At 52.5% G+C, this 23,788-nt stretch overlaps 1 protein-coding gene across 2 annotated transcripts in view; it reads right to left on the reverse strand.

Moving 5' to 3' along the window:
* ADAMTSL3 (ADAMTS like 3) overlaps window positions 1–23,788 on the reverse strand; it is a 133,456-nt gene that overhangs the window by 79,668 nt on the left and 30,000 nt on the right. For both annotated transcript variants that reach the window (XM_045824996.1, XM_045824997.1), the window contains exons 4-5: window positions 8,907–9,034; window positions 2,490–2,535 (exon numbers count right to left, since the gene is read on the reverse strand). In XM_045824996.1, coding sequence (XP_045680952.1) covers window positions 2,490–2,535; window positions 8,907–9,034 — 174 coding nt within the window. The remainder of the gene's footprint in view (window positions 1–2,489; window positions 2,536–8,906; window positions 9,035–23,788) is intronic.

Genomic DNA, 23,788 nt, shown 5'->3' on the forward strand with positions numbered 1-23,788 from the left:
CAAGAGGCTGATGTCAAAAATGTTACGTTCCTCTTCAACGCTGCGTGGAAACTTCCCAGTTCATGGGAACTAATTCATTATAGAGAAATTTCCCAATTGAAGACAACAAATACAGAATGGCAACGTTATTTTATATTTTTTCTTATTACAAAAGTCATAAATGTTCACTGTACAAATGTTGACAAGTGGTATCTAGTCAGAAAAAGAATAAATAGCAAAGATTCTTGTGCCTAAATCTTTACAAAAATCTTTGGTTATTTTCCAAGGACAAATCTCTGCAAACAAAATTTCTAAGAAAAAGGGTGTGTTTCCTAGGCTTTTAAAAAATATTGTGAAATAGCCCTTCAGGAAGGCCTTATTAATTGTTAGGCTACATAAGTTCCCCTTTTCAATACCTTTTCTTAGTTTGAATATCATAATTTTCTAAAATTTCTTCCAATCATTAAGTATTAAATAGAATTGTATTTTTTTAATTTGTATTTTCTTTTAATTATTTAGGTTCAATATGTTTTCATGTATATTTGCTTACTGTATTAATTCTTCAAAAATGTCTTCTTTTCTGTCTTTAATTTATCTATTGGAATGTTTGCTGTCTTACTATTTTCAACAGATAAAACTATTAAACTTCCCAGTGAAGCAATCAGCTCTCTGTCACTTGTATTGGAAGTATTTTCCCCATTTAATTTTACTTGTGGTGCTTTGTGAAGTCAAGTTTTAAATTTTTATGTCGTCAGCTCTATTAGTATCTCCTCTTCAGATTTCTTTTCTGATTAATGAGCTCAGAAATGCTTTCCCACCACCCTAAGAATACATAAATACCTAAATGTATTTTTCTTGTTCCTTCATAGGTTAACAGAGATATATTGTCATTTATTTTCCGATTACACGTGACATACAATATTCTGTGGGTTTCGGGTGTGAGCAGCATCATGATCAGACATTTGTATTCCTTACGGAGTGCTCATCCAAAGTCTCGTGCCTGTCGGACACTGCATAGTTATTACAATATTATTGACTATATTCCCTAACGGCAATTACATGTAACTCTTTGTTACACCTGAAATTTATTTTGATGTATATAGTGTAAGGCAAAAATTTAATTTCATCTTTCCCCACAAATAACTATTAATACATTATCAGCCAGAATTTTACATTTTAATTTCTACTCGTTCTCCCTTTTTCACTACTGGGCTTTTATATTTTATTGTGTTGATGCCTTTCGAAAGTGGCTCAAGTCCTTTGTAGCTGTCCAGTAGGGACTAAATAAAACATAATAAATAAACTTTCTTTTGGGACTAATTATATGAGTTTGCTGTGAATCGTCCCGAAACCCTCTGTTGCTCTTATTTCCGCAAGGCCACACCTCCACCTCGGTGCCACAGGGACACACGAGACTCTGGGTGGTGAGCATGCTGTAACGTGTACAGACGCCAAATTGTAACGCCGTAAACCCGAGACTTGTCTAACGTTACCAACTGATGTCGCCTCAATGAAACAATAAAGAGTAAAGTCTAGCCCTGGCCGGGAAGCTCAGCGGGTTAGAGCATCGTCCTGATTCGCCCGGGCTGCAGGTTCGCTCTCCAGTCAGGGCACATAGAAGAGTCAACCAGTGAATTCATCAATAGGTAGAACAACAAATCAATGTTTCTCTCTCTCTCTCTCTCTCTGTCTCTCTCTCTCTCTCGTCTTTCTGTCTAAAATCAGTAAATAGAAAATTTAAAAATAAAAAAGAGTAGAGCTTATAAACCCTTCCTCAGGCGTGATTTTCTTCGGTCACCTAGCATCCTTCCACTGGACACATTTCGTGGTGGGCAAGGCAGGTGTGTGGGAGCAACAGAGGCCGGTTTAAGTCTGTCCTCTTCCTCTGTGGCCTTTGGAAATTAATTTCACCTCCCTCAGCCCCAGTCCCCTCATTTACAAGGGAGAAAGAGCCGCACCTCGTGCGCCTGCCAGGGTCAGGTGAGATGCTGCACATAAAGCACTCTGAACTCCAGAGGCATTTACAGGCACTATGTATCATTTCTATGAATTCAGAAATTATTTTTTTAACTAGAGATTTTAAAAATATATTTTATTTATTTAATTTTAGAAAGAGGGGAAGGGAAAGAGAGAGAGGGAGAGAAACATCGTGTGGTTGCCTCTCACACGCCCCCTACTGGGGACCTGGCCTACAACCCAGGCATGTGCCCTGCCTGGGAATTGAACCGGCGACCCTTTGGTTTGCCGTCCGGTGCTCAGTCCACCGAGCCACACCAGCCAGGGCTGGAGATTATTAAATACTTACCAAATTAGATCATGAATGTGAAACGGCCTGAAAAGGTAGTATGAAATGGAAGGTAAGAAACATACCAAACCTGCTGTGGATTAAGCAAATATTCAGAATTTCCACAAAGGGGACCAAGAGACCATTAGCTTTGCAGCACACGTCACAATATTGTAACTTCACAACACGAGTACTTTAGCTTATCTATTTTCATTGCAGGACTTACGTGATTGCTGCATGTCCTGTATCGGATATTCTGCCCTTCACAATTCCTACAGGAAAGAATAAAGGGAAAAAGGAAAACAATGATTTCATTAAAGTGGCGAGCAGAAGGAATGAAAAAGGCACTGGTAAAACTTTTACGGGCGCACGTTACCTCTCAGAAATTCAAAGCTTAAATTCTAGGAAATCCCTTTCATGCGTCAGGAGGCTACAAAGCTTCAGAGCAGAGCAACTTGAAATAGAGAGTGGATTCTTTTTTTTTAATTATATTTTACTGTTTACACTATTACAGTTGTCCCAATGACCCCCCCCCGCTCGGCCCCCCTTCACCCAGCACCCCTCTTCCCTCGGGCACCCCCCACACACACCGCTCTCCGTGTCCACAGGCCCTGCACCTGTGCTCCCCGGCTGCTCTGCCCTCCTCCTCTCCTTCCCCCATTGACGTCCTGCTGTTATTCACACGCCGTTCTCACCTCGGGGTCCACCCACCCACCGGCACGCAAGGATAGTGTGTGTGTGTGTGTACTTTTTTTCTATGAAAAAGAAGGGAAAAGCCACCCGCAGAGGACAATTTCTCTTCCACCCTCACCGCAGGAACTAGCCCACGATGGCTGGAGATTCCCAGGGACTTCCCGTATCAGTATGGCCGCCTGTCCTTTTGTAATAGGACCTCCCCACATGTGAGCCTCCGACTCCTGGTTGGCTGCATACTATTCGGTGGTTGCTCTAAGCAGGGCACGTGGCGGGCACGTCACTGAACCTCAAGACCTGTAGCCAGACTTCGCCGGCCTTTGCCGTGAAGACCAGAGAGGGGGCCTGGTTTCCATTATTTTGTGCCTGTGTTTCCTTCTGATGCCTGAACACTGTTGTCGTTGCGCATGTGTTTTAGCATTTGAAGTAAAAAGTGCAGTGTATCTATCCACTGGTGTTTCTTTCCGTCGGTGTTGACCGAAAGCAGTGAGCCCTTTTGCCGGGGATGCTCAAGGTTTTTGCTCGTGGGCCCACGAGTGATTCTCAAGGGGATGGTTTCGAGGACAGCTCTCGTCCCAGAAACAAGAAGCCCGTGGTTTTTGAGGGAGAGTTCCCTCCCACGGCCCAGATGTCTCCGGTCTTCCCTGAGATCAGTCTCATGGTCCTGACCTTCTCTCGTGCTCCCGGGAAACCTGCTACCGAAGAAGCCCTCGCCGTGACCGAGTTTCCTCTCCCGCTTGTGAGTTGTTTGTGTTTTACTGTCTGGGACACTTTTTGGCTTCCACAGCCTCACCCTTCTCCCTTCACCTCTCACGCCGTCCCCGGCTTCCTTTCCGTCCCTGCCGCAACATGTCCCTAGCCTCCTCCCGTCTGCTGTTTGGAAGACACACGGGAGACAGAAGGTTCAGAGTGGGGAGAACAGCATGACAGCTTCCCCTGAACGCGGGACCCCAACGACAGGGCCAGTTCTGAACTGGGACACAGACAAGGTGCCCAATCGTGTGCTCCCTCTCAGCGCATTCTCCTCACTCATGGTTCAGAACATCTCCCTAGCCCTGGCTGGTGTGGCTCAGGGGATTGAGTGCCGACCTGTGAACCAAAGGGTCACCAGTTCGATTCCCAGTCAGGTCACATGCCCGGGTTGTGGGCCAGGTCCCCAGTAGGGGGCGCATGAGAGGCAACCACACCTTGATGTGTCTCTCCCTCTCTTTCTCCCTTCCTTCCCCCCTCTCTAAAAATGAATAAATTAAATCTTAAAAAAAAAAAGAATAGTTTCCTAGATGATCTCAATCAGTTGGCCCCGTCTTAGCCTTTTCCAACGGTGTGCATTCCCGCCTCTGTGACTTGTCACAGGTATATGATTTAAAAACCTATTCAACCCTCCATGAAGCTACGCCCAGTTTGAAACGCCGCACTAGCACCGTGCTGGGAGGCCGGCGGGACCACTGTGTGAGGGCAGGGAAGCCCTTCTCTTGGTCAAAGGCACGTGGCCGCCCTGCCCTGGGCAACAGCACGAGGCCCGTGGCTCACTTTCACTGTGCTCTCTCCGCGTGGATGAAAGGAGAAAATAAACTACAGGAACAGTGAAAGGGCGGTTTCCAGCGCTCTGCTTACTTTGGACAAGCCCCAGCCGAGGAAAGCAGCTAATAGATTCGGGAAGTGATAGCCAAAAGCTTTTTGTATCACGATGACTTATAACCCTAAAAAGCTTTTGATTCTCATTTCAAGGGGGGCCGGCCCATTACAGAGGCACCGGGCGAGGGACCGCTCGAATCGCCCTGAACACGGGAACGCAAACACTGTTGGGACTTCCAAGAGTGGCCTTTCCTTTAAAAGCGTCTGAGAACTTCAGAAATGATTTTTCAGAGGCACATTCAGCGACTGCTTCCTCTTAGCTATTTACGTGGAAAAACAAAACTGCTTTTGTAAAAAGAAATTTCAAACTCAAAGAAAAGGCCGAAGCCGGCTTATGGCTGGCTTTCTGCCCTGCCGTGTGGACCGCGGGGTCGTGGGCTGCGCCCACCACAGTCCGCCGTGTCCCAGTCGTGTGGCAGTAACTTGCATCTTGAGGGGGGAGCCTACAAATCTAACCCTAAAGTGTACGTGTAGCTCCAGTATGAACGCCACGGCAGCTGTGGCAGAGTGATGTCGAAAGAGACCCTTTTATTTCGCGAATCCTCCAAATACAAAGTACCGATTTGGACTCACTCCTTCTTCGACGACTTCTCACGGTGAACCTACTCTAGACCGGGGGATGTGAAGGTTCACGGAGCCCTGGCCAGGTGGCTCGGGTGCTTGGGGCATCGTCCCATTCACCGAAAGGTTGTGAATTTGATTCCCAGTCAGCACTCTGCCGGTTCGATCCCTAGTCCGGGTACGTATGGGAAGCAACCAGTCAATGTCTCTCTCTCCCTCTCTCTCTCTGAAATCAGTGAACATCCTCAGGTAAGAATTTTTTTAAAAAAAAGATGCATTCTCTCAAGTCCCTTAACAAGTCAGTAATAAGATTTTTTTTAACCTAGCCACCTGGCTGGCGCTCCAAACACTCCTCTCCGCCTTATCCACGCCAGCACTCACGGAGCCCACGGATGGGTTCCACGCCCGGGTCACAGCTTAGTGTGGACACGCGTGGCCACTTTCTGAAACCGGCATAAAAGGAAACGCAGGCTATCTGAAAGGGAAGGACACTGGAGTCCTAATTCCCGGAGCAGGAGCCTGCCAGCTTACTCTGGAAAGAAATTCCTTTGGCTCCAAGCAACGGAGCTGCAGAAATATCATGTCCAAGTTTTTAATTTCATTCTCATTCTGACCCGCAAGAGCTAACGGTCATCGAGAGGATACGAAAACGCAAGAACATCACATCACAATTGTGTGTTCTCTGTGCCGTACAACATTCATCACACCCTGAAAACTGAAGGTTTTTGAAGCTGTACATTTAGGAATATATAAAAAACACATGTTGATTCCACATGAGGGTACATTAAAAACACGAATACAATTCCCCTGGAGTTTACAACACTATAATTTATTACATTCGCCCGATGATAGATCGACTCAAAAAGTAGCATCTTAAAAATGGAGAAGCATGTCTTTTAAAGAATAAAAAAAATGTATTAATTTTGTAGAAATAGTAGTTCACTTAAACCCGTGGTCCCCGTGGTTGGCGCCTGACCAGGCCGTATCAACTTACAAAGTCCTGCAGGAGAAAGAGACGGGTTGGCGGGTTGGCAGGCAGACAAGGTGCCGTGCAAGAGAGCTGGCTGCATTCAGGCGTGATCAGATTCTGAAATAGCTCTGTCCACGGAGAAGTAAGTGAGCAAAATAGCTACATTCACCCGCCTTCCCGAGCCGCAGATGGAAAGGAGCACACTGATAAAAAGAGAGAGCTCCGAAAGGCACCAGAGTGCTTCCGAAAGCTCTGGGACAGCTTTCTGTTTGGCTGTACGTGGAAACACCTCCGTGTTCCTCTGCCAAGAAAAACCAACCACGAGAACTCACTGTTTATGAAGGTTTAATAAGTCTCCAGGCTGCTGGAGGATGAAAGACCCGATAAGCTTTCTAAGGAAAAGTAGGCTTCTTTCTCCGTTACCTCGAAGGACGCCCTAAATTACGCTGAAAGTTCCTCACAGGAGTCTGGGTGCCCGAGGTTGGGGGTTGCCACGAAGGTGGGAAGCAGGAATGAGGGAGTTATGAACACACCTGCTGCCCTTACTTTGAAATCATCTACTTTAACGGTTAATGCAGAAAAAACGATGGGACCGCCCCCGTTTCTTCCCGGAGACAGAGAAAGAGGGAGTGTCCGCAGGTCTGCGATCATCCCGCACTTCCCGCACGGTACGTACTGCCACAGAACATACTATTTACCGTCTCACTATTTAAAAAAAAAATGGTTTAGGATGTTTTCTAGTCTCAAACATTGTCCAAGTGAAATGACAAGGGGGATCGGGCAGAGTGGGGGGCTCGAAGACCTCAACGCCGGCTTCAGAGCACAGGCTGCGGTCTGTGCGTGAGCAGACTCCGGAACACAACGCAAGCCCTGAGAAACGTGAGAACACTCAGGGAGAGCTGCTTCAGGGACGCCGACTCGGAACACCGTCGGGTCTTGTTTGTGCTTTTCTTGTCGTCCTTTCTCAACCGGATGAAAACTGGACGACGTTTTGTCATTTCCAAATAATACGCTTTCTGGGCCCTTCCTCACCCGTCTCCGACACGCGCAAGTCTGAGGATCAGACTCGGGGGCCCCCCCCTTCTCCTCCGGCCCCGGCCCGCTCTGCCTTCTTTCCCCCTCGTGGCTCCTGCTCCGGCACAGGAGCCTCCTCCCGGGGGCGCCTGGCCGCCGTGCACGCCCCTGCCCCACCGCCGTCTCCTTCACGACCGGCTTCAGTCCCTCGGCCCAGAAGACTTCTGGGTCGGGCCGCCGAGTCCTCGACGCCATTTTTAATTACTTGTCATTTCGTCACGCCCTTCTCTGTTGTTCGCCCGCGGGCTGGACCCATCGGCAGGGCCGGCTCGGTGTGAGTCGAATTCAGGGCTGTCCACCTCCTCACCCACATCTGGGTACAAAGAGGGTCTGGAGGTGGGGGTCTCAGGCAGCGGGAGGACTTCGGGAGACTTCTCTGCGACAGCGATGCTGGGATCCCACCGCTGAGGGCGCCCCACCAAGAACAGGGAGGGAGGGGGCCTCCAGCGGCCAGCCCCCAGCCAAGAGGAAGACGAGGGCGTGTCTCCTGCAGAGGCTGCGGTCTCGCTGGCTCGCCCCCAAGGAAGGGGAGGGCTGACCCGTGAGCCGCGGGGGCTGTGGACGCGGAGGCGCTGTGGGCCCCAGGACTCAGAGATTGTTTCACGATCCAGGAGAACGAGATGGACATGGGCCCCATGCGGGAGAGCCCACAGGGGCTTGTCTGGGGAACAAGTTAGCCTCGAGGGGTAAGCACACGCAAGGAGGGAGAAGCTGGGAGTCGGCCTAGCTGTCCGAGAGCTGAGCAAAGAGCCGTCGACCCCAGGGAGGGGCTGCAAAGGGCGCATTTCAGGGGCGTGCAGGTAGCAGATTGTGCAGGATTCGGGGTGAGGGAGGTGGTGTCTCGGGAAAGTCTCTCGGAGTGGTCGCACTGGAAGGAGCCAGCGTAGACACCCTGAGCGCATCGGGTCCTGCACGCCGCAGCCTGCTCAGGCAGAACTGACTCGCCTCCTGCTGTTCCTCGCCTGTCGCCCGGGTGTCCGGTGCGGACAGGTGCAGAGGAGGCGGGACTAGCCGAGCGGCTGGTCCCCGTCAGGAAGAGCAGGCGTTAAGCTCACACACCCACACGGAGACCCACCACTCAGCAGAAGGACGGCAGCTTCCCTGGAGTGAGAAAGACCCCCCGGGCGAAACTCACGTGACTGTAAAAATCAGTAAGAGACTGGACGGACACGTCGCGTGTTGGCTGCAGGACCACAGGATACGTGCAATCGTTCACACATTCCTGAATATAGTCCTCTAACTCCTTCACACAGAAACGAGGGCGCACTATTTTTTACACAACCAACAAATGAATGACACACCTTCCCCACCCGAGTCTTACCATTAATTATTCAGGACCCCCCCCCATTCGGAGGCCACGGAGATGCTCAAATGGGGCCTTCCCCTGGTCCAGTCTCCACGCAGGAAACCTCTCCTTCAAGTGACCCAAGTCAGGGTGACTTCGGACCAGTGGCCGGGCCGAAGGTCATGCTGGGCCGACCCTTCCTCCAGGCCCCTGGCTCCCACGGGCGGGGAGCCCGTGGCGATGGGTGTGGCCACACCCGTGCAAAGGGGCCACGGCTCTGTGGCTAATAAATACTCAGGCAGCAGACCGCACACCCATTGCGGGTCCTCGCCAGGCGGTGGTCTGCCCTCGCCCCGCCTACCCCGAGGCCCCTCCCCCCACCCCGGCCCACCCCCCTGAGAGCAGCCGGGGCCGCAGCCGCTTACCGCCCGGTCAGGCACCGCCGCAGGGAGTAGGACGCGCCGCCGCCGCAGGTCCGCGAGCAGTCGCTCCAGTCGCCCCAGGCGTCCCAGTTGCCGTCTTTGTCTTCATCCGCCCGGGTGTTTCTCGAGGTCTAGGACACAGAAACCCACACACAATGCACAGTACAGACTCGTGTGCAGACACACCCCCGACCTCCCCCGCACCCGGCTTTCCCAGGGCCTCACTCCCAGCGGCTCCCCGAGACCACAGTCGCCTACGAAACTCTTTGCTTTTTGGAACGGCTACATTCACAAGGGCGGTGCACGAGGCCGGTTTACAGGGAAAATCGGGGCGTACGAGGCCTTCCCACCGGACAAAGGTTTTGTCCAGACGGCTTCTAAGCTCAGTTTTAAGTGAAATTTTAACATCCCCAAAACTTAAATAAACGGCCTTACACAGCAGTAATGTCTATTATTATTATTATTTTATTTGATATTTTTTTTTATAACTTACACAGCGAGGTCCCAGCTTGTACCTAACGAGTTCTCAGCCCTGCAATTCTGTGGCGCCGGCCGCCAGCCGGGGGCCAGCTCCAAGCAAACCCTTTCGCACAAGGGTCTGTGGCACCTCCCGAGAGCCTCCATTCCGAGGCTACAAAGTCAATGACACGCCAGGGGGTCCAAGAAAATAGGGAAGGGTGCTTTGTGAGCGGGGTCTGGTTTAATGTGTTTCCTGGACACGCCACCCCGGACGCCCATCAGCATTCCCCAGGGGAAAAGACGAAAGGGAAGTTCCAAGGTCAACACATGTGTAGGCAGACGCAGGTACAGGTGAAGATGGGTCGCAAGGGATGTTTACTATTCAAAGTCACAAAGCTTTACGAAGGGACCTAGGGCATCAATATCCCGGGGGTGGGGGGGGGGGCGGGGGTGGAAGGGGCCTTCATCCTAAGTGGGTAGACCCAACCCCGTAAAATGTTCATTCTCTCCAAATTCATCTATAGATTTATAGCAGCTCCAATGAAAACCCCAAGGGGAGTTTTTCTGGAACCTAACAGCGCGATTGTAAAGTTCATCTGGTGGAGTGAATGCCTCCCAGAGCCAAGAAGAAAAACTGCAGGAGAACGGAAATGAGGGAAATTGCCTCAATTAGACGAGTGTGGGGTTGGCCCGGTGACAGTGGCCCGCGGAGCTGGATTTAAAAGCGCAGACCCCAGTGTCAGGATGCAGTGTGGGGCCGCACGCAGGGCCAGGGATGATTTTTTTTAAAAAAAGTAATAGATAACGTCTTCACAAAATGCATTGAAATGAATTCCAGATCTATCAGATACTTGATATGAAAAATGCCCAAACCATACAACGCTAGAAGAATGACAGATTAGATACAGGACGGGCAGCCACCACGAAGGAAGAGGCCGAGGCAATGAGCCACGGTCACGTAAAAACACACACCGAGTGTCTTCTGCCCCTTCGCCTGCAGAGAGAGGTGCCGGCGGGTGACCACACACACGCAGGAACCCGGCACAAACGCACGAGCCCACCGGCTGGAGGGCGTCAGACTGAACTGCCCCTGAGGAGGGAGGACGCGGGACCAGGAGCGGGACTGTTAGGGAAAGACACACAAGACACGCCAACGGAATGTCTTCCTCCCTTCAGCCCCTCAAAGTACCTGAAGCGATTAGGACAGAATCGTTACGTCGACGAAGGCAGGTGATACTATAATGGATGTTTGTTGAATCTGAACTTTGATGGTTTTTGAAATTTCTTTAATTTTTTTTTGGGGGGGAGTGGGTAAAAGGCAGTCATTAAAGCACCACAGAAGCCCATATTGTTGTTCAATTATTTTTAATTTATTGATTTGAGAGAGAGAGAAACATCGATTTGTTGTTCCACTTACTGATGCCTTCATTGGCTGCTACTCATAGGTGCCCTGACCGGGGATTGAACCTGCAACCTTGACGCATTGAGAGGACGCTCTCACCCACCGAGCCACCCAGCCAGGACCTGTGTTTCCAATACAGGTTCACAGGTACGTGCACAGAGAAGGAAGCGAGTGGCCAATGGCTAATGAAAATGTTAGCGGGGGGCGGCCTCTATGGGGAAGGATTCCGGGCGATTCTAACGTCTTCTGCGTCTGTGACTGTTTCTCGGCATCGTGGAAACGTTTCCGTTAAAGCAAAGGCTTTACTCCTGCACGTGCAAACAGGCAAGCAAACAAACAGGAACCTCCTTCTCGTGGCCCAGAAGCAGAGCCCAGGTCAGGCCGAAGTGAGCAGGTACGTTCCACGCCAGGGATCGGGAGCTTTTTAAGAAGGCAACGCCGGCATACAGCCGGCGACTGAACTCGATACTGCCCGGGCTTGCTTAGGCCCACTTACCTCATCCAGACAAAAAAAATTAAATTAAGAGGCGGATCTGTAAAAAGGACCTTCAAACGTGAAATGGAATAATGACCACAGGCAAGGAGGGGCCTTTCCAATAATTTTCACCCCGGTCTCGGCAGACAGTGGGTTTTGTGGACTCTGGCCAAGCTCCCTATTTATAGCTCCGCGAGCAGCCCCGGGGAGAGGCAATATTTCGGGAACAGTCGAGCAAAAGACGAGGATAAGGACCTGGCAACTTATCAAATCTGTCATTGGGAATAAGGGCTAATTAAACCCAGACTATTTGCTCTTCCAATTAGACCACCGTTCGGTTCGGTTTTCTGCAGCCGGCGTCGCCAGATACACAGCCGCGTCCTGCCCGTAACACAACATAAAGTTTGAATTCGCAAAGAACCCAGCGGGCAGTTTAATACATTTGTCGGGGCTTTTTAGGCGGGTAAGTCCACACCACGGAGGTACACGTTTAAAACACACACAGCTGCAACTGATTTTTCATGCTGTCACTCGATACGCTGATAGGTTGGATGTGAAAAGTTGAAAAACATCATCGTATATATTTTACAGTGAAAGTGGAGAGTCCTCTGCAATGTTGTTTTAATTTATTTTTACCCTCCCATCTGTTCGGTCTACAGTGCGAGTCAGGTTTCTTTCCATAACTTCTCCACCTTTACTTACCCCCGCCCCAAAAAATACATATATATCTTTATTCTAAATAACTGAAATAGGCATGTTATAAAGGCAGACATTTGGCATTTCTGGCTGGATCGGTGAGGAAGTGACACCTCAGAGGAGCCCTCCCGTTTCCCTCCTGTCCTTGGCCTTGAAGACGGTGCAGTTTGCCTTGGAGCCTCCTCCGCCGCTCTCATGCCTCCTTCTTTCTCCGACGACTAGCAAAGAACGTGCTGGACTCCTACCCAGTTCTCCTCCCCTCCCTTTGATGCAACAGCTTCATAGTAACACAAACGATAAGAAAAAGAAAAAAAACCTCCCCGGGAGCAGGATAACGTGTCACCGAGTCATTTCTGAACATCACGCTCGTGGGTGCTTCCCTGCAGCACACACAGCCTGCTCCCCGAGTCCCGCCTTCCAGAGCAGGGGACGGCGAGTCCGCGCTCTCCGCCAGGAGAACCCTCTCCAGCCTCCTCAGACTGCCCCCTGCCTTCGCCTGCTCAGCAATCCCATGAATATTCTCTCTCTCTGCACGCATGTGAGTTTGCATTTTTCATCTTAAAATGTAGTGGCAAGAACACAGTTCTGTGTCTGAGAATAAGAGACCACACATCCCCTAGGATTCAGGTTTCTTTTCATGAAATCTAAGTGTCCCTTCCTCCCTCCCTCCCTTCATCCCCTCCCTCCCGCCTGCAGTCACCATGTACCACATCTCACTATGTGAGATGAAGCCACATCACATAGTACTTAAAGGCTGTGTGCCTCCAGGCACGTTTCTTCAACAGTCTGACACTCCGAAATAAAACGGAGGTGGTAGCCTTTACCCTGAAGTAAAACCACACATAAACCTAGATCGACTCACACTGCATCTCCATCGATGGGATGAGGGAAGGTTTCGGTAAGTGGACGCTATTATTACTGCTCTTCACAATAAATGCCTTTTTCCAAAACGACAGTAGAGGCAGCCCCCTCCTGTTTTCACTTCTGCGAGATTAACATGCATCACCACTGCATTTCCTCTTGTTGGTTTTGGCCCAGCCAGCCCCGCAGCCTGCTGGGAGCTGTCTGAACCCGCATCCCGCCGCCCCATCTGGGAGCTGCTCCGCTGAGCTCTGCGGCTTCGGTGCTCCACCCAGACCCCTGATAAACAGAGGCTGGACGGAGCTCCCTAATCTGACAGAATCCCATGGATGCACGTTTCTGCTCTTTCAAACTGGGAAGCAGCCCCTCGTGCCCAGGAAGCAGCCAACTCATCAGACTTGGAATCGGGGGACACAGTTTAAGGTTACAATAAAATAATTATTGTAATTTCATACAATCCGTGTCCTCCAATGTCAGGAGGGAGAAAGGGCTGTGGGAGGGGGCGGGGCCTATACTCTCCAGTGGTGAGGGTCCCCCAGGAAGCCCCTCCCACTTCAGCCAGCTCCAGCTCTGACGTCTAGTGACGGTATAATAGGATGACAGGCATCAGCTCCACATGTGGCCTGACTGATGATAACCCCACAGGGGCAGCATGTACGTCAGTCAGTTCACTGTCCCCAACTGTCCCCAACTGTCCCCCGCCAAACATCTCCATGAGCTGTCTTAAGTCATTATTTAAATTCTATGTTATCACAACTGGTAAGGTCCAATGCTTTCGGAAGCCTCTGTATACCCATTCCCCCCAGCCTGAGTCAACCAAAACGCTGTCCCAGGTGTGGGGGAGAGGGGCCGGGCAGAACCCCTTTCCGCCAGATCCCAGACAAGCCCGAGTTTCCTCCCGATGCGCCTTGCGGACGAGGGCCCCAGCCACATGCCGCACCCAGCGAGGGAGCCCGGTCGGCTCCCGGCGGCGTCCGGCCCCTGGCTGGAACAGCCCCGCTGCTGGGACAGAGGACCACAGCACTCCTTCGGTGCGCCAATGAAGCCTCTCACTTTCCATGTTCTGACCATGGGCACACGAGCTACACGCCTGTTTTCCCAAAAGATTTGATTTTATCGAGATTATTTCAGGAGGAATCGGCGTTCTTGACCGATAGTCCCAGCCCCAACCGAGTGCATTGGTTGGTTTTCCCAACCAAAATTATATCTTGGGCTGGGGACGGTCAAGGCTGGGTGCCCCGGGAGGTGGACACGGGCCCCCCGTGGTGACTAGCAGCAGGTGGCCGAGGCCGCGGGGGCCGGTGAGGCTGCGTCAGCCCTCGGTGAGCGGGAGCAGCAGACACCAGGGGCCCGAGGGGAGGAGGCACCTCACTGGGGAGACCAAGGCTGTCCAGGAAACACAGCGACTCTGCCCCGGCCCTCCCAGCATCCCCTGTGTCACAGCCGGTGAGGGGTCCCCATGCGGGCTCCTCGCCGCTGTCCAGCTGTGACCGAACTGCAGTGTGGTTCCACTGCCTTTGTTTGCTCATGTACGTTTCCCAACTTTATACAACAAACACGCACACTTCTCACAATGAAACACCCCCCTAAAGTTCTGGTGTTTTGGTGTGTTTTTCAGGCAGACAAAAACACTAAAGAGGAACCTATGAACACATATCCGGAGAAACAGCACGCTTCCTAGTGCTTGGTTGAAACTGTCAGGATTAACAGTCTCTTAGGAAACCTTGGTTTTCTGTGTGAAGTTCTAGCGACAGAACGTTCTGGATGAAAAAACCGCAGAGAAGACATCGCTTACTCACTGTGCCACAGGACTGGCGAGCGCCAAGGCTGTTGCACGAAGATGTGCGTTCACAAGCCCACAAACACTCGAGGACGCTTGCTGTTCTCCGACCCCCGTGCACAAATCAAATCATGAAATGTGTTCCCGACAAGTCCCTAAATCCGTGACTTATAATGAGTCGTGCGGTCCTGCCAGCCTTGTAGAAACGTCAGTAATTAAACACAGATTTCACGCAGAAGGTCACTTATTGGAAACGCCATATTAGCTGCTCGATATTAAAAACCACCCAAAAGAAAATACGTTCTTCTGGGATCTTACTTCCCAGACGTCAAATAAACGTCCACAGAGGTGACCTAAGGGGGGCACAACGCCCCAGGTTTCGTTAACAGTAAATACTCTCTTTCAGGTAAATACTGCCTTTAACAACCACACACAAAACTTGTCTAATGAACTGGGGAAATGATGTAACAATGTCGCTCAGGCTGTCATACGGGTTCAAGAACTCAGTCCAACCAGGACACATCGAACTCCGACATTTCTGAAGCTGTGGGCCAGACACCTTGACAAACGTGCCCCATCCCCCCTGCCCTTCTTCAACCCCTTCCCCCCTCTCCTGGAAAACTGCATCCGTCCCAGCCATTATTACCCTGAGGGTCAGAGAACTCTTGGGGTCCGCCCACCCTTCCCTGGCCCACAGGGTCTTGGTGACGCGCCACCATCTTAAAGCCCTTTGCTGGTCCCCAGGGCCACCTCCAGGCTAGCCCGGGACCTGGTCTGCCTCAGCCTCCGGCCCCGTTTTCCAAGGGCTCACGCCACACCCCATCCATCTCATCCAGTCTCACCTTCTTTCTCACTATTTCCCGACGCAAACACGTTCGCCAAGCCCTGCTCCGCACGGCAGCCGCCAGAGCAGCCCTGAGAACCCTCACGGTCTGACAGCTCCGCGGGGAGGGGAGTGGAGAGTGCGGACCAGGAGCCGCCGGCCCGGCTGCCCGAGCCTGAGGGCAGGAGGGTGCAGGAGGTCTTCCGAGACAGCCCCTTCCCCTGGGGGGTGGTCCTGCCCGTCCCCGTACCTGGGAGCTGAGCCCAGGTGTGAGTGGCCCCTCATCCACACCCGCCACTCACCCGCACTCGCAAACTCCCGGATCGGAATTTGGTTGGACCTCTTGTTCTTTTATTTTTTTTTATCTCCCACAAATGCTATAGAGTTTTCAAATGATGACAGCCAAGGCTTCTCCAAGTCAAGAGGAATGAACACCACATAAACGACGACAATTATGAAACAGGAAATAAACACAGGAGAAAGGGGATCGGTGAATCTAAAACTGAGTCCGTTATAGAGAATAACGACGTTGATAAATCCTTTGGCAAGGGCACTGGAAAAAGCAGGGAGACAAGAAGCAACCATAAATCAATCCCCAGAGTGAAATGTGGGACGTGGCTCTGCATTCTGCAGACGCTGAGGAAAGAGGACGGGAGACACCTTTATGCAAATAGATTTCAAAACGGAGGCAGGACAGACAGCAGAGTGACGGACCCTCCGGAGCTTCTGAGGGGTGGGGCCGGGGCTGGGACTCCCCTGAGATCCCACCTGAGCTGTGTGCCTCCCCGCCCCTCCCCCACCCTCCCCCTCCCACGCCCTAACCAGGTTCCCCTAAAACCGCGTCCCGAGTAAATCGCCCGACCACGAGTCCTCGCCTCAGCTCTGCCTGGTGGACCCCAACCCAAGAAACACCTTAAACCACAGACGTGAAAAATAGTGATGAATGTGGTGACCCAAACACGGCCACGTGAGGCTGTTGAAACAGCCTCCACCTATTTCTTTTTCTTTCGATGTCTTGAATTAAAGCAAAAAAAAAAAAAAAAAAAAGAAGGAGGCACGTCTTGGCGGAGGTGCCCGGGAGAGTTCCTGTGGGTAGGCAGTTGCCCGAAAGGGGAGGGGTCCGCCTTCCCCAGAGCCACACTCAACGGCATCCTGACGAGGCGACTCCTACAGAACCCACCTCCTGTCCCCTCTCGCCCGACACAGGAACCGCAAAACAGCCTTGAGACGCGTCCACCCTCCACGCGCCTCGGACCCCATTCAGAGCATTCGTAGCTAACAACCCGCAGTGGACCCTCCAAGAAAATGAGAAGCACGGACTTTCCAGTCAAACCCTATCAAGTTTTAAAAAAAAAAATCCTTCTTTGACTTTTCTTAGTGATTTACTTCCATCCACGGTTAGCCATTCCACGTAGAAAAACACAGGTGTTGTGCCAACAACACGTCAAGAATATTCCGACCCAGACCACATTTCAGGGGCAGAGCCTTGAAACGAGCTCCCACGAGAAACAGCACCTGACAGCTGGGCGCGCGGGGGACGGGAGAAGCCAGCGCGCCGTGTCCCCCTCGCACCCGTGCCTCTGGGACCGGCCGGCCGCCGGCACGCTCCCGGTGCCAGGCGCGTGTCACCCCAGGTGAAGAGAGAACACGGGGGCGTCCTGTCCACCTGAGCCTGGGGGCACTAAGTCTGCAAGGGCTCACGACAAACTCTGCACGTCTGGACGGAAACACGGCAGGACAGTCTCCCGGGGGAGGCAGCGGCGGCCTTGCGTGGGTCCGTTCAGCTTCCCAGAGCTCGTCGGGGTTTAGCAAGGTCACAACTCACCCCCTCTTTCAGCGGCGTTCACGGACCCCAACTTACTCAGCCCTCCCGAAGACGAATCTATCTGGAAGCTAGAGGAAACTGCGGGCTCGCAAGCAGCCCCGAAGTGCTCAGAGAGCAGGGAAGAACAAGCACCCGCAGCCTCAGAGGTCACCGTGCTGGCCGGGGACCCGTCACCGGAGCTGAGTCTGGATGCGTGAGCACGGGAACAAGAAATCTCTATAACTTATGGGGACGGAGGCGGAATACTCGTAGGAACTCAAGCGGGCTGTATGTAGAGCGACCAGAGGAATGGGGCACCTTCCACAGAGTGTGTCGTCCGAGTCAGATTTTTATCTGCCCCCATAAATGCATCTTCAGTGCACACCGACAACATTAAAGTGCTTGCTACGCACTCAGGTGGCCAGTGGCCACGGCATTAGTGCAAACGCAGAAAACGTCCCCAGTCACGGAAGTTCTGTTACAGAGCCACGGCGGAAGTTAACTGCGGGAAATGGGGTCACGAAGGTGAAAGCCAAGATAAAAGTTTTCTTGGAAAAATAAGTGGAAAAAAAACACACACATATAGATGTAGAACATAACCATGTTCATCAATACTGCATTTACCTCAATCATGCATTTAATGAACTTTTAAGCCTCCTTTGCATCTCATTTTGTTGTTCATTCGTTCAACGCCTTCTTTAATTTCATCAAGAGCCAAAACAAAAGTTGTTTAAGACATATGTGTTTCCTGCAATAAATGACCTCCTAAATAGTCCTTCTTGACCCCTTTAGCATAAACGGCGGTGTCACGACGTGGAATCTTCTCACAGTTCTCGTGAGATCTTTATCGTGAGGTATTATTGTGGATCTGCACTCCTTACACAAGGAGCGATCTATTCGAGGCCGGTGCTTGACCCAGATGTTGTGGGCGGAAGTGGGTCGACTTTGCCTCCTCCACCGGACACCGCGGGGGAACGCCTCACCCCTGGGGGCTGGGCAGGGGCGGAGGAGGAGGAGGGAGGGAGTCCAGACAGAAAACAGTCCCAGCGAGAACCCAGCGCCTCTGCTGTCTTGCCTCTGTGTGTGTATTCAAGACGCCGCCCCCCAGCGCGAGGTCCCCGTATGTGCTTTCCCGCCGCTCACAGCCTCCACGCCATGCCCAGCGAGTTTCCTGGGACAGCTGCTCCCCTCCTTGGAAGGGACCCAAACACGCTGGAAAACAATCAACGTCCAAGAACACCATCACAAACACCTCCGGGTTTATGCTCGGAGGGGCCCCTCCCGTGTTTGATCCACCTGGACCGGGAGCCCCCGAGACCGCTGCCCCGCGGCAGGCGGCCAGCCAGGCTCCGAGCCCAGCCCTGCCCCTCTCCCCTCGCCCTGTCATCCGAGACCGACCTTCAAGACCAGCAGAGAGCTGGCTCTGCGTCTAACCCGCTGGATGACCTCCCACGCTTGGTTGAGGCCTTGTGCATTCGCTTTTGTCTTCTGCCCATGAGAATACACAACGCCAGAATCGTAATGACCTTGAAGCTGCATTCGTCAGTGAGACTCAAGGCTACCCGCCAACCTCCCTAGCTCCCTCGGTCCTCTGAGTTTTCACCTTCCGGTCGTCACTTCCTCGGAGGGACCTGGCCGGACTGGGTCACGGAAGAGCGGACCACGTGATCATTAGACTAACGCCCGTGTGGTCACCTGGACTGTGAGCTCGGCAAACCCCGGGACCTGCCGTGGGTCCACCTGCTCAGGCCCCTCCAGCACGAAGCGTGGCGTCCGACCCACAGGGGCGCTTCTCGAAAACAGTCACGGCCTGAGCGCGTGACTGGGTAATTGTTAATAAGCCCAGCATCGAGGTCAGGCTTTCTTTTTTTTTTTTTTTAAGATTTTATTTATTTATTTTTAGAGAGGGAAGGGAGGGAGATAGAAAGAGAGAGAGAGAGAAACATCAATGGGCGGTTGCTGGGGGCCATGGCCTGCAATCCAGGCATGTGTCCTGACTGGGAATCGAACCTGCGATGCTTTGGTTCGCAGCCCGCGCTCAATCCACTGAGCTACACCAGCCAGGGCTTGAGGTCAGACTTTCAACAACAAGTGGGTCTGGAGAAGAAGCCGCACCCGCAGCCCATGGATCGAGGAGTCGGAGTTTCCCCGGTGCGGGAACAGTTCTCCGCGAGGGAGTTTGAGGGAGAAGGGGTCGGAGACCCTAGGGGTGCACTTTCCTCCTCTGCCCACTGCCTCGTTTCTGTTGCATTCGAGCCGTGACACCAAGCCCTCGATGCGTCGAGGCGCACACTGGCCGTCTTCTTCCCGGCCGGCGCCAACCCTGTCCTCACTGGTATCGCGGCAGAAGCTCAGGGAGAGGCGCACCCTCCATCCGTGCCGTAAGGAAAGCTAGCTCTGTCCCGAGCGGGGCTGGGTCGAGTTACCGGATATGTTGTCATTGACTCAAAAACAAAACCCTCCAGCTTGTCATAGCTGCTGCATGATTCGGGTGCAGCCTGAGTCCATAATCCATTGGCCTCAAACTCTGTGTGGAAACAGGGGGGTCTGGGAAGCCTTGAGAGGGGAGGAGCCAATCGTGAGACAAACACCCGAAGCCAAGCGTCCACAGTCTGGTTCTGCACTAAACTGGCCTTCACCACCGTTCCCAGGGACACACTCACGGAACCCGAATAAAGAGAGAACTTTAACATAGACACACTCGCTGTTAGAGATGGGAAGGGACGGACATTCAGGCTTACCATTTTTGCAGATGGTTAAAAAAAAAAAAAGCACCAGGAGGAAAAGCTACACAGTCCACCTGGAGACAGAGGGCTTGGAGGCGAGCTCGTTCTGGCCACTGCCCACTGTCCGCACCCTCACGTCCCCTTCGGCCGCAGCGCGCCCTGAGTGTCTAAGTCAGACGCGTCACCGAGAAACATCATTTCCCGTCAGTCACACCTGCTCCCTGCCCGGACGAGTCTGTGGGTCCCTAACACCCACGAAGTCCCACGTCTTTCCCTTGGCAGGCACCACCTTCCACCTTCTGCCCCTTGCCAAGGCCTCCGACGTGTCCCCGTGGGTCCCAGTGCTGGCCGTGCACACACGCTGGCTTGCGCCAGCCTCCCTGTGGTGGCAGAGGGCTGCCCGGGGTCCCCATCCGTGAAGCGTGGAGGCCCCCGCTGCAGGAGAGTTCTCGCCCAGGGCAGCCCCCATCCCGGGCCGGGACAGGCTCAGTCCCACCTGGGCCCCCCCCGCTCCCGAGCGCCCGGTGCGGTGGGTGCGGGCTGCGTTCAGGTCTGCGTTTACAGCTCACACTCACCCTCCATGCACCCTGCACCCACCCCTCCCTCCCGGGGACGCCGTCCCAAAGGAGCTCCCAAGCAAACGTGCTGCACGCTCACCTCCCCTCAGACTCCTCCCCCCGGAAAACCCAACAGTCGGCACTCCCCACCCCGGGGTCCGTCCCCAGGACCCCTCCTTTCCGGAAGTTCCGTGGGACACACAGATCATCTCTCTCCTTTTCCTTCCCGCGAACCACCCCGGCCCCTCCGTCCTTTCCCAGCCGCACAGAGTCAGGCCCGGCCTGTTGGGGTCCACACCTTTTCGTGCCCCCGACAAGGAGCCCAGCGAGTGACCAGCGGAAGGGCGACAAAGTCGATAATGAGCCAAGAAGCCGTTTCCACCCACTGAGACCGCAGCTCCCGGAGAGCGGAGCACAGCTGTCCCCACGACCCTGAGCCGGGCAGTGAGGGAGGGGCCAGCACCCCCCACCGTCCTCCCCCCGACCCCAGGCACCGCCTGCTTCAGGTGAAGGCAAGGAAGGTGGCTCTTGCAGTCGCCCAGGGGAGAAGGCAAGTTGGGGAAGGGAAGCAGAAGACACGCTTTGCTTCGGGGGCACGACAGGCGGGAATGCCGCACAGGGCCTGTCCCCCACGCCTGAGGACCCCCGAAGACACGGGGCGGACACTTGTGGAGACCCAGGGAGGCTGGGTCTGCCGGAGGGGGAGCCGCCCCTCCGCCCTTACACGGCTGGCCCGGCAGAACTATCCTTTCGGTCTCCTCCTCGCCGAGAACAACGGATGTTTGGGAGACAAGGGTTTGCCTTCACTAAAACGAACTGGATCAGAAGACAAGACAAAAAAAAACACAAACAAAAATCCACCAGCATAAGCTCCAGCCAAGGCCTGCATGTTGTGACACGAGACCACGCTCTGAGAAGCCACAAGGAGTCCCCTCACGCACCCGCCCTGCGCCCACCCCGGGGAAACGTGTAAACGTGTAAACGCTGACCTTGGGTGGCGTCCTCCAGCGAGGGTCCCGGCCCTGCTCCGAGTGGTGACAGGCGCCCGGTGGCCCCTCTCTGACTCGTGTGGACAGGCCCGGCCGCGGACCGGGCAGGAAGTCCAGGGATGGGGAAGCGGACCCCTCCGGCCAGGGCAGAGGGTCCACGGCACCGCCGCTGCCTCGCAGGGGCCAGACAAGGAGCCGCGCTGCAGCCCCCGCGCCCAGGGAGGAGAGGGCGAGGGAGAGACGGACAGGGGAGAAACGCAAAGCAGGGACCCGGTGGGGGAGGACGGGAGGCAGGGAGCCCCGGGAATGTGTGAGACCACCGGCTGTCTGTGGCCGGGCTCGCGGGGGCCCTGCGGCAGGAGGGCCGCCCCGCACTCCCTCCGGTAACTCAGCTTCCGAGGGACAGACGCCTCGGCCGCGATCTGGGCAGCGTCCTCGGACACCCAGTCCAGGCTGCCCCTTCCGCTCGCTGTGGGCTCGGTGTGCAGACAGGGATAGATTATGAGAAAGCTCCAGTGTTTTTCTTTTTCCCCCGAACACCTAGGACAAAGCTTCGCCTTCCACGAGTGGAGACGGTTTCTTCCGTCGGGCGTGGTGAGTGAGGAAGCTCCTGTGCTACTTCAGGCCGTGGGAAGCGAGGAAGTGCCTGAGGTGTCCTGCCTGCCCCGAGGCTCACCGCTTCATCACGGGACTGCCGCCGTACACGGCTTCCAGCGACCACAGTGTCCCTCGTGAAGCGCCCCGCAGAACGGTCAGGAGCACGGGCTCACGCGTGAGGTAGACGCCACCGAAACGTGCCGCCCGAGGGCTGGTGATCTGGGCCCGACTGCTTGGCCTGCCTCAACTGGGACCCTTCCACGGGTGTGAAACACAAAGGGTTCGGTCTGATATCCACGCCCTCTCTGTCTCCTTTGCTCACAGAGTGACCGGCAGTGACCCGTAATTCAACGTGGCAATCCTGCGGCCACTTTCCCAGCCCCCCTCAAATTCTCGGGGGGCCACGGGACCCCGTTCCGGCCAACGACGCAGGAGAAGACGGGAATGGGAATAAACAAAACCCGGAAACCGGAAGTACGTGAGCAGGAGCACAGAGACCGCTGCGCGTCCCCGGCAGGTGCGGCGTCTCTCTCCCTCTCTCTCTCCGCAGGAGTGCTCTGCTTTCCCAGACGGACAGAAGGAGCTATGCTGTGCACATGCACTGAACACATGAAGAAAGGGGGCCCCTTTACGTGTTATTATTTTATTTTACTACTACTATTATAATTTATTATTATATGTAATAATAGTAAAATAGTAGTATATAATATTATATGTAATTATTATATGTAATAATGTTACATATAACAATAATATAAAAACATAACCATTATTACATACTATTCTAATTTCATTGTTTTTCATTATTTTATTATTCTATATAACATTATAGCATATATTGGGGAGATTAAAATGTATAATGATTATGTATTATTTTCACTTTTTTAAATTTTTAGATTCATCAGAGTTTCTTCAAATAATTATAGTTTTGTCTCTTCCTTTGTATCACCTATTGCTTTATCTTATCTTATTGCATTGGCTAGGTTTTCCAGTTTAAAACTTAAATTCTCTTCCTCATTTCAATAGGATATTTTAACAAGAAGTAGGATGCTGGTTGGTAATATTCATTAGGAGATTTTTTTTTCCTTATAGTCCTGGTATGGTAAAAAACATTATTTATTAGTATTTTCTGTTAAATTTTACCACATGCCTTCCTGACAACTATTGAGACAATTTTACAAACTGTTAAAGATTAGATTTTAACCTAATCATGACTGAAGTTTAAACCGTTTCTTCCTCCCTAGGAAAAGCCACCCTTGTCACCTACAAAGAAAAAATCTGCTGAGTTCCATTTATGAATATTTTATTTAGAATTTCAGCATTTGGTTCATGCTGTTATAGTTTTCCTTTACTCTGTTATCTTTGATGTTTTGGTATCCATATTATACTAGTCTTTCAGAAGGCTGTCTCTTTCTATACTGAAAATTTATATTAAATTTTTTTGAAAACTGCAATATACTTTTCCACCTTTAACAAACCCACACAGATGCATCATAAATTGTTGCCCTAAAAATTACTATCTAGTGTCACAGGTTCAATTCCCAGTCAGAGCACATGCCTGCGTTGCAAGCCACAGCCCCCAACAACCGTACATTGATGTTTCTCTCTCTCTCTCTTTCTCCCTCCCTTCCCTCTCTAAAAATAAATAAATAAAATCTTTAAAAAAATAAAATAAAATAAAATAAAATAAAATATTGAGCAAAGTGACTGAATATC

Source organism: Phyllostomus hastatus, unplaced genomic scaffold, assembly GCF_019186645.2.
Source record: "Phyllostomus hastatus isolate PE091 unplaced genomic scaffold, TTU_PhHast_1.1 phas_scaffold_555, whole genome shotgun sequence".
NCBI classification, from domain to species: domain Eukaryota; kingdom Metazoa; phylum Chordata; class Mammalia; order Chiroptera; family Phyllostomidae; genus Phyllostomus; species Phyllostomus hastatus.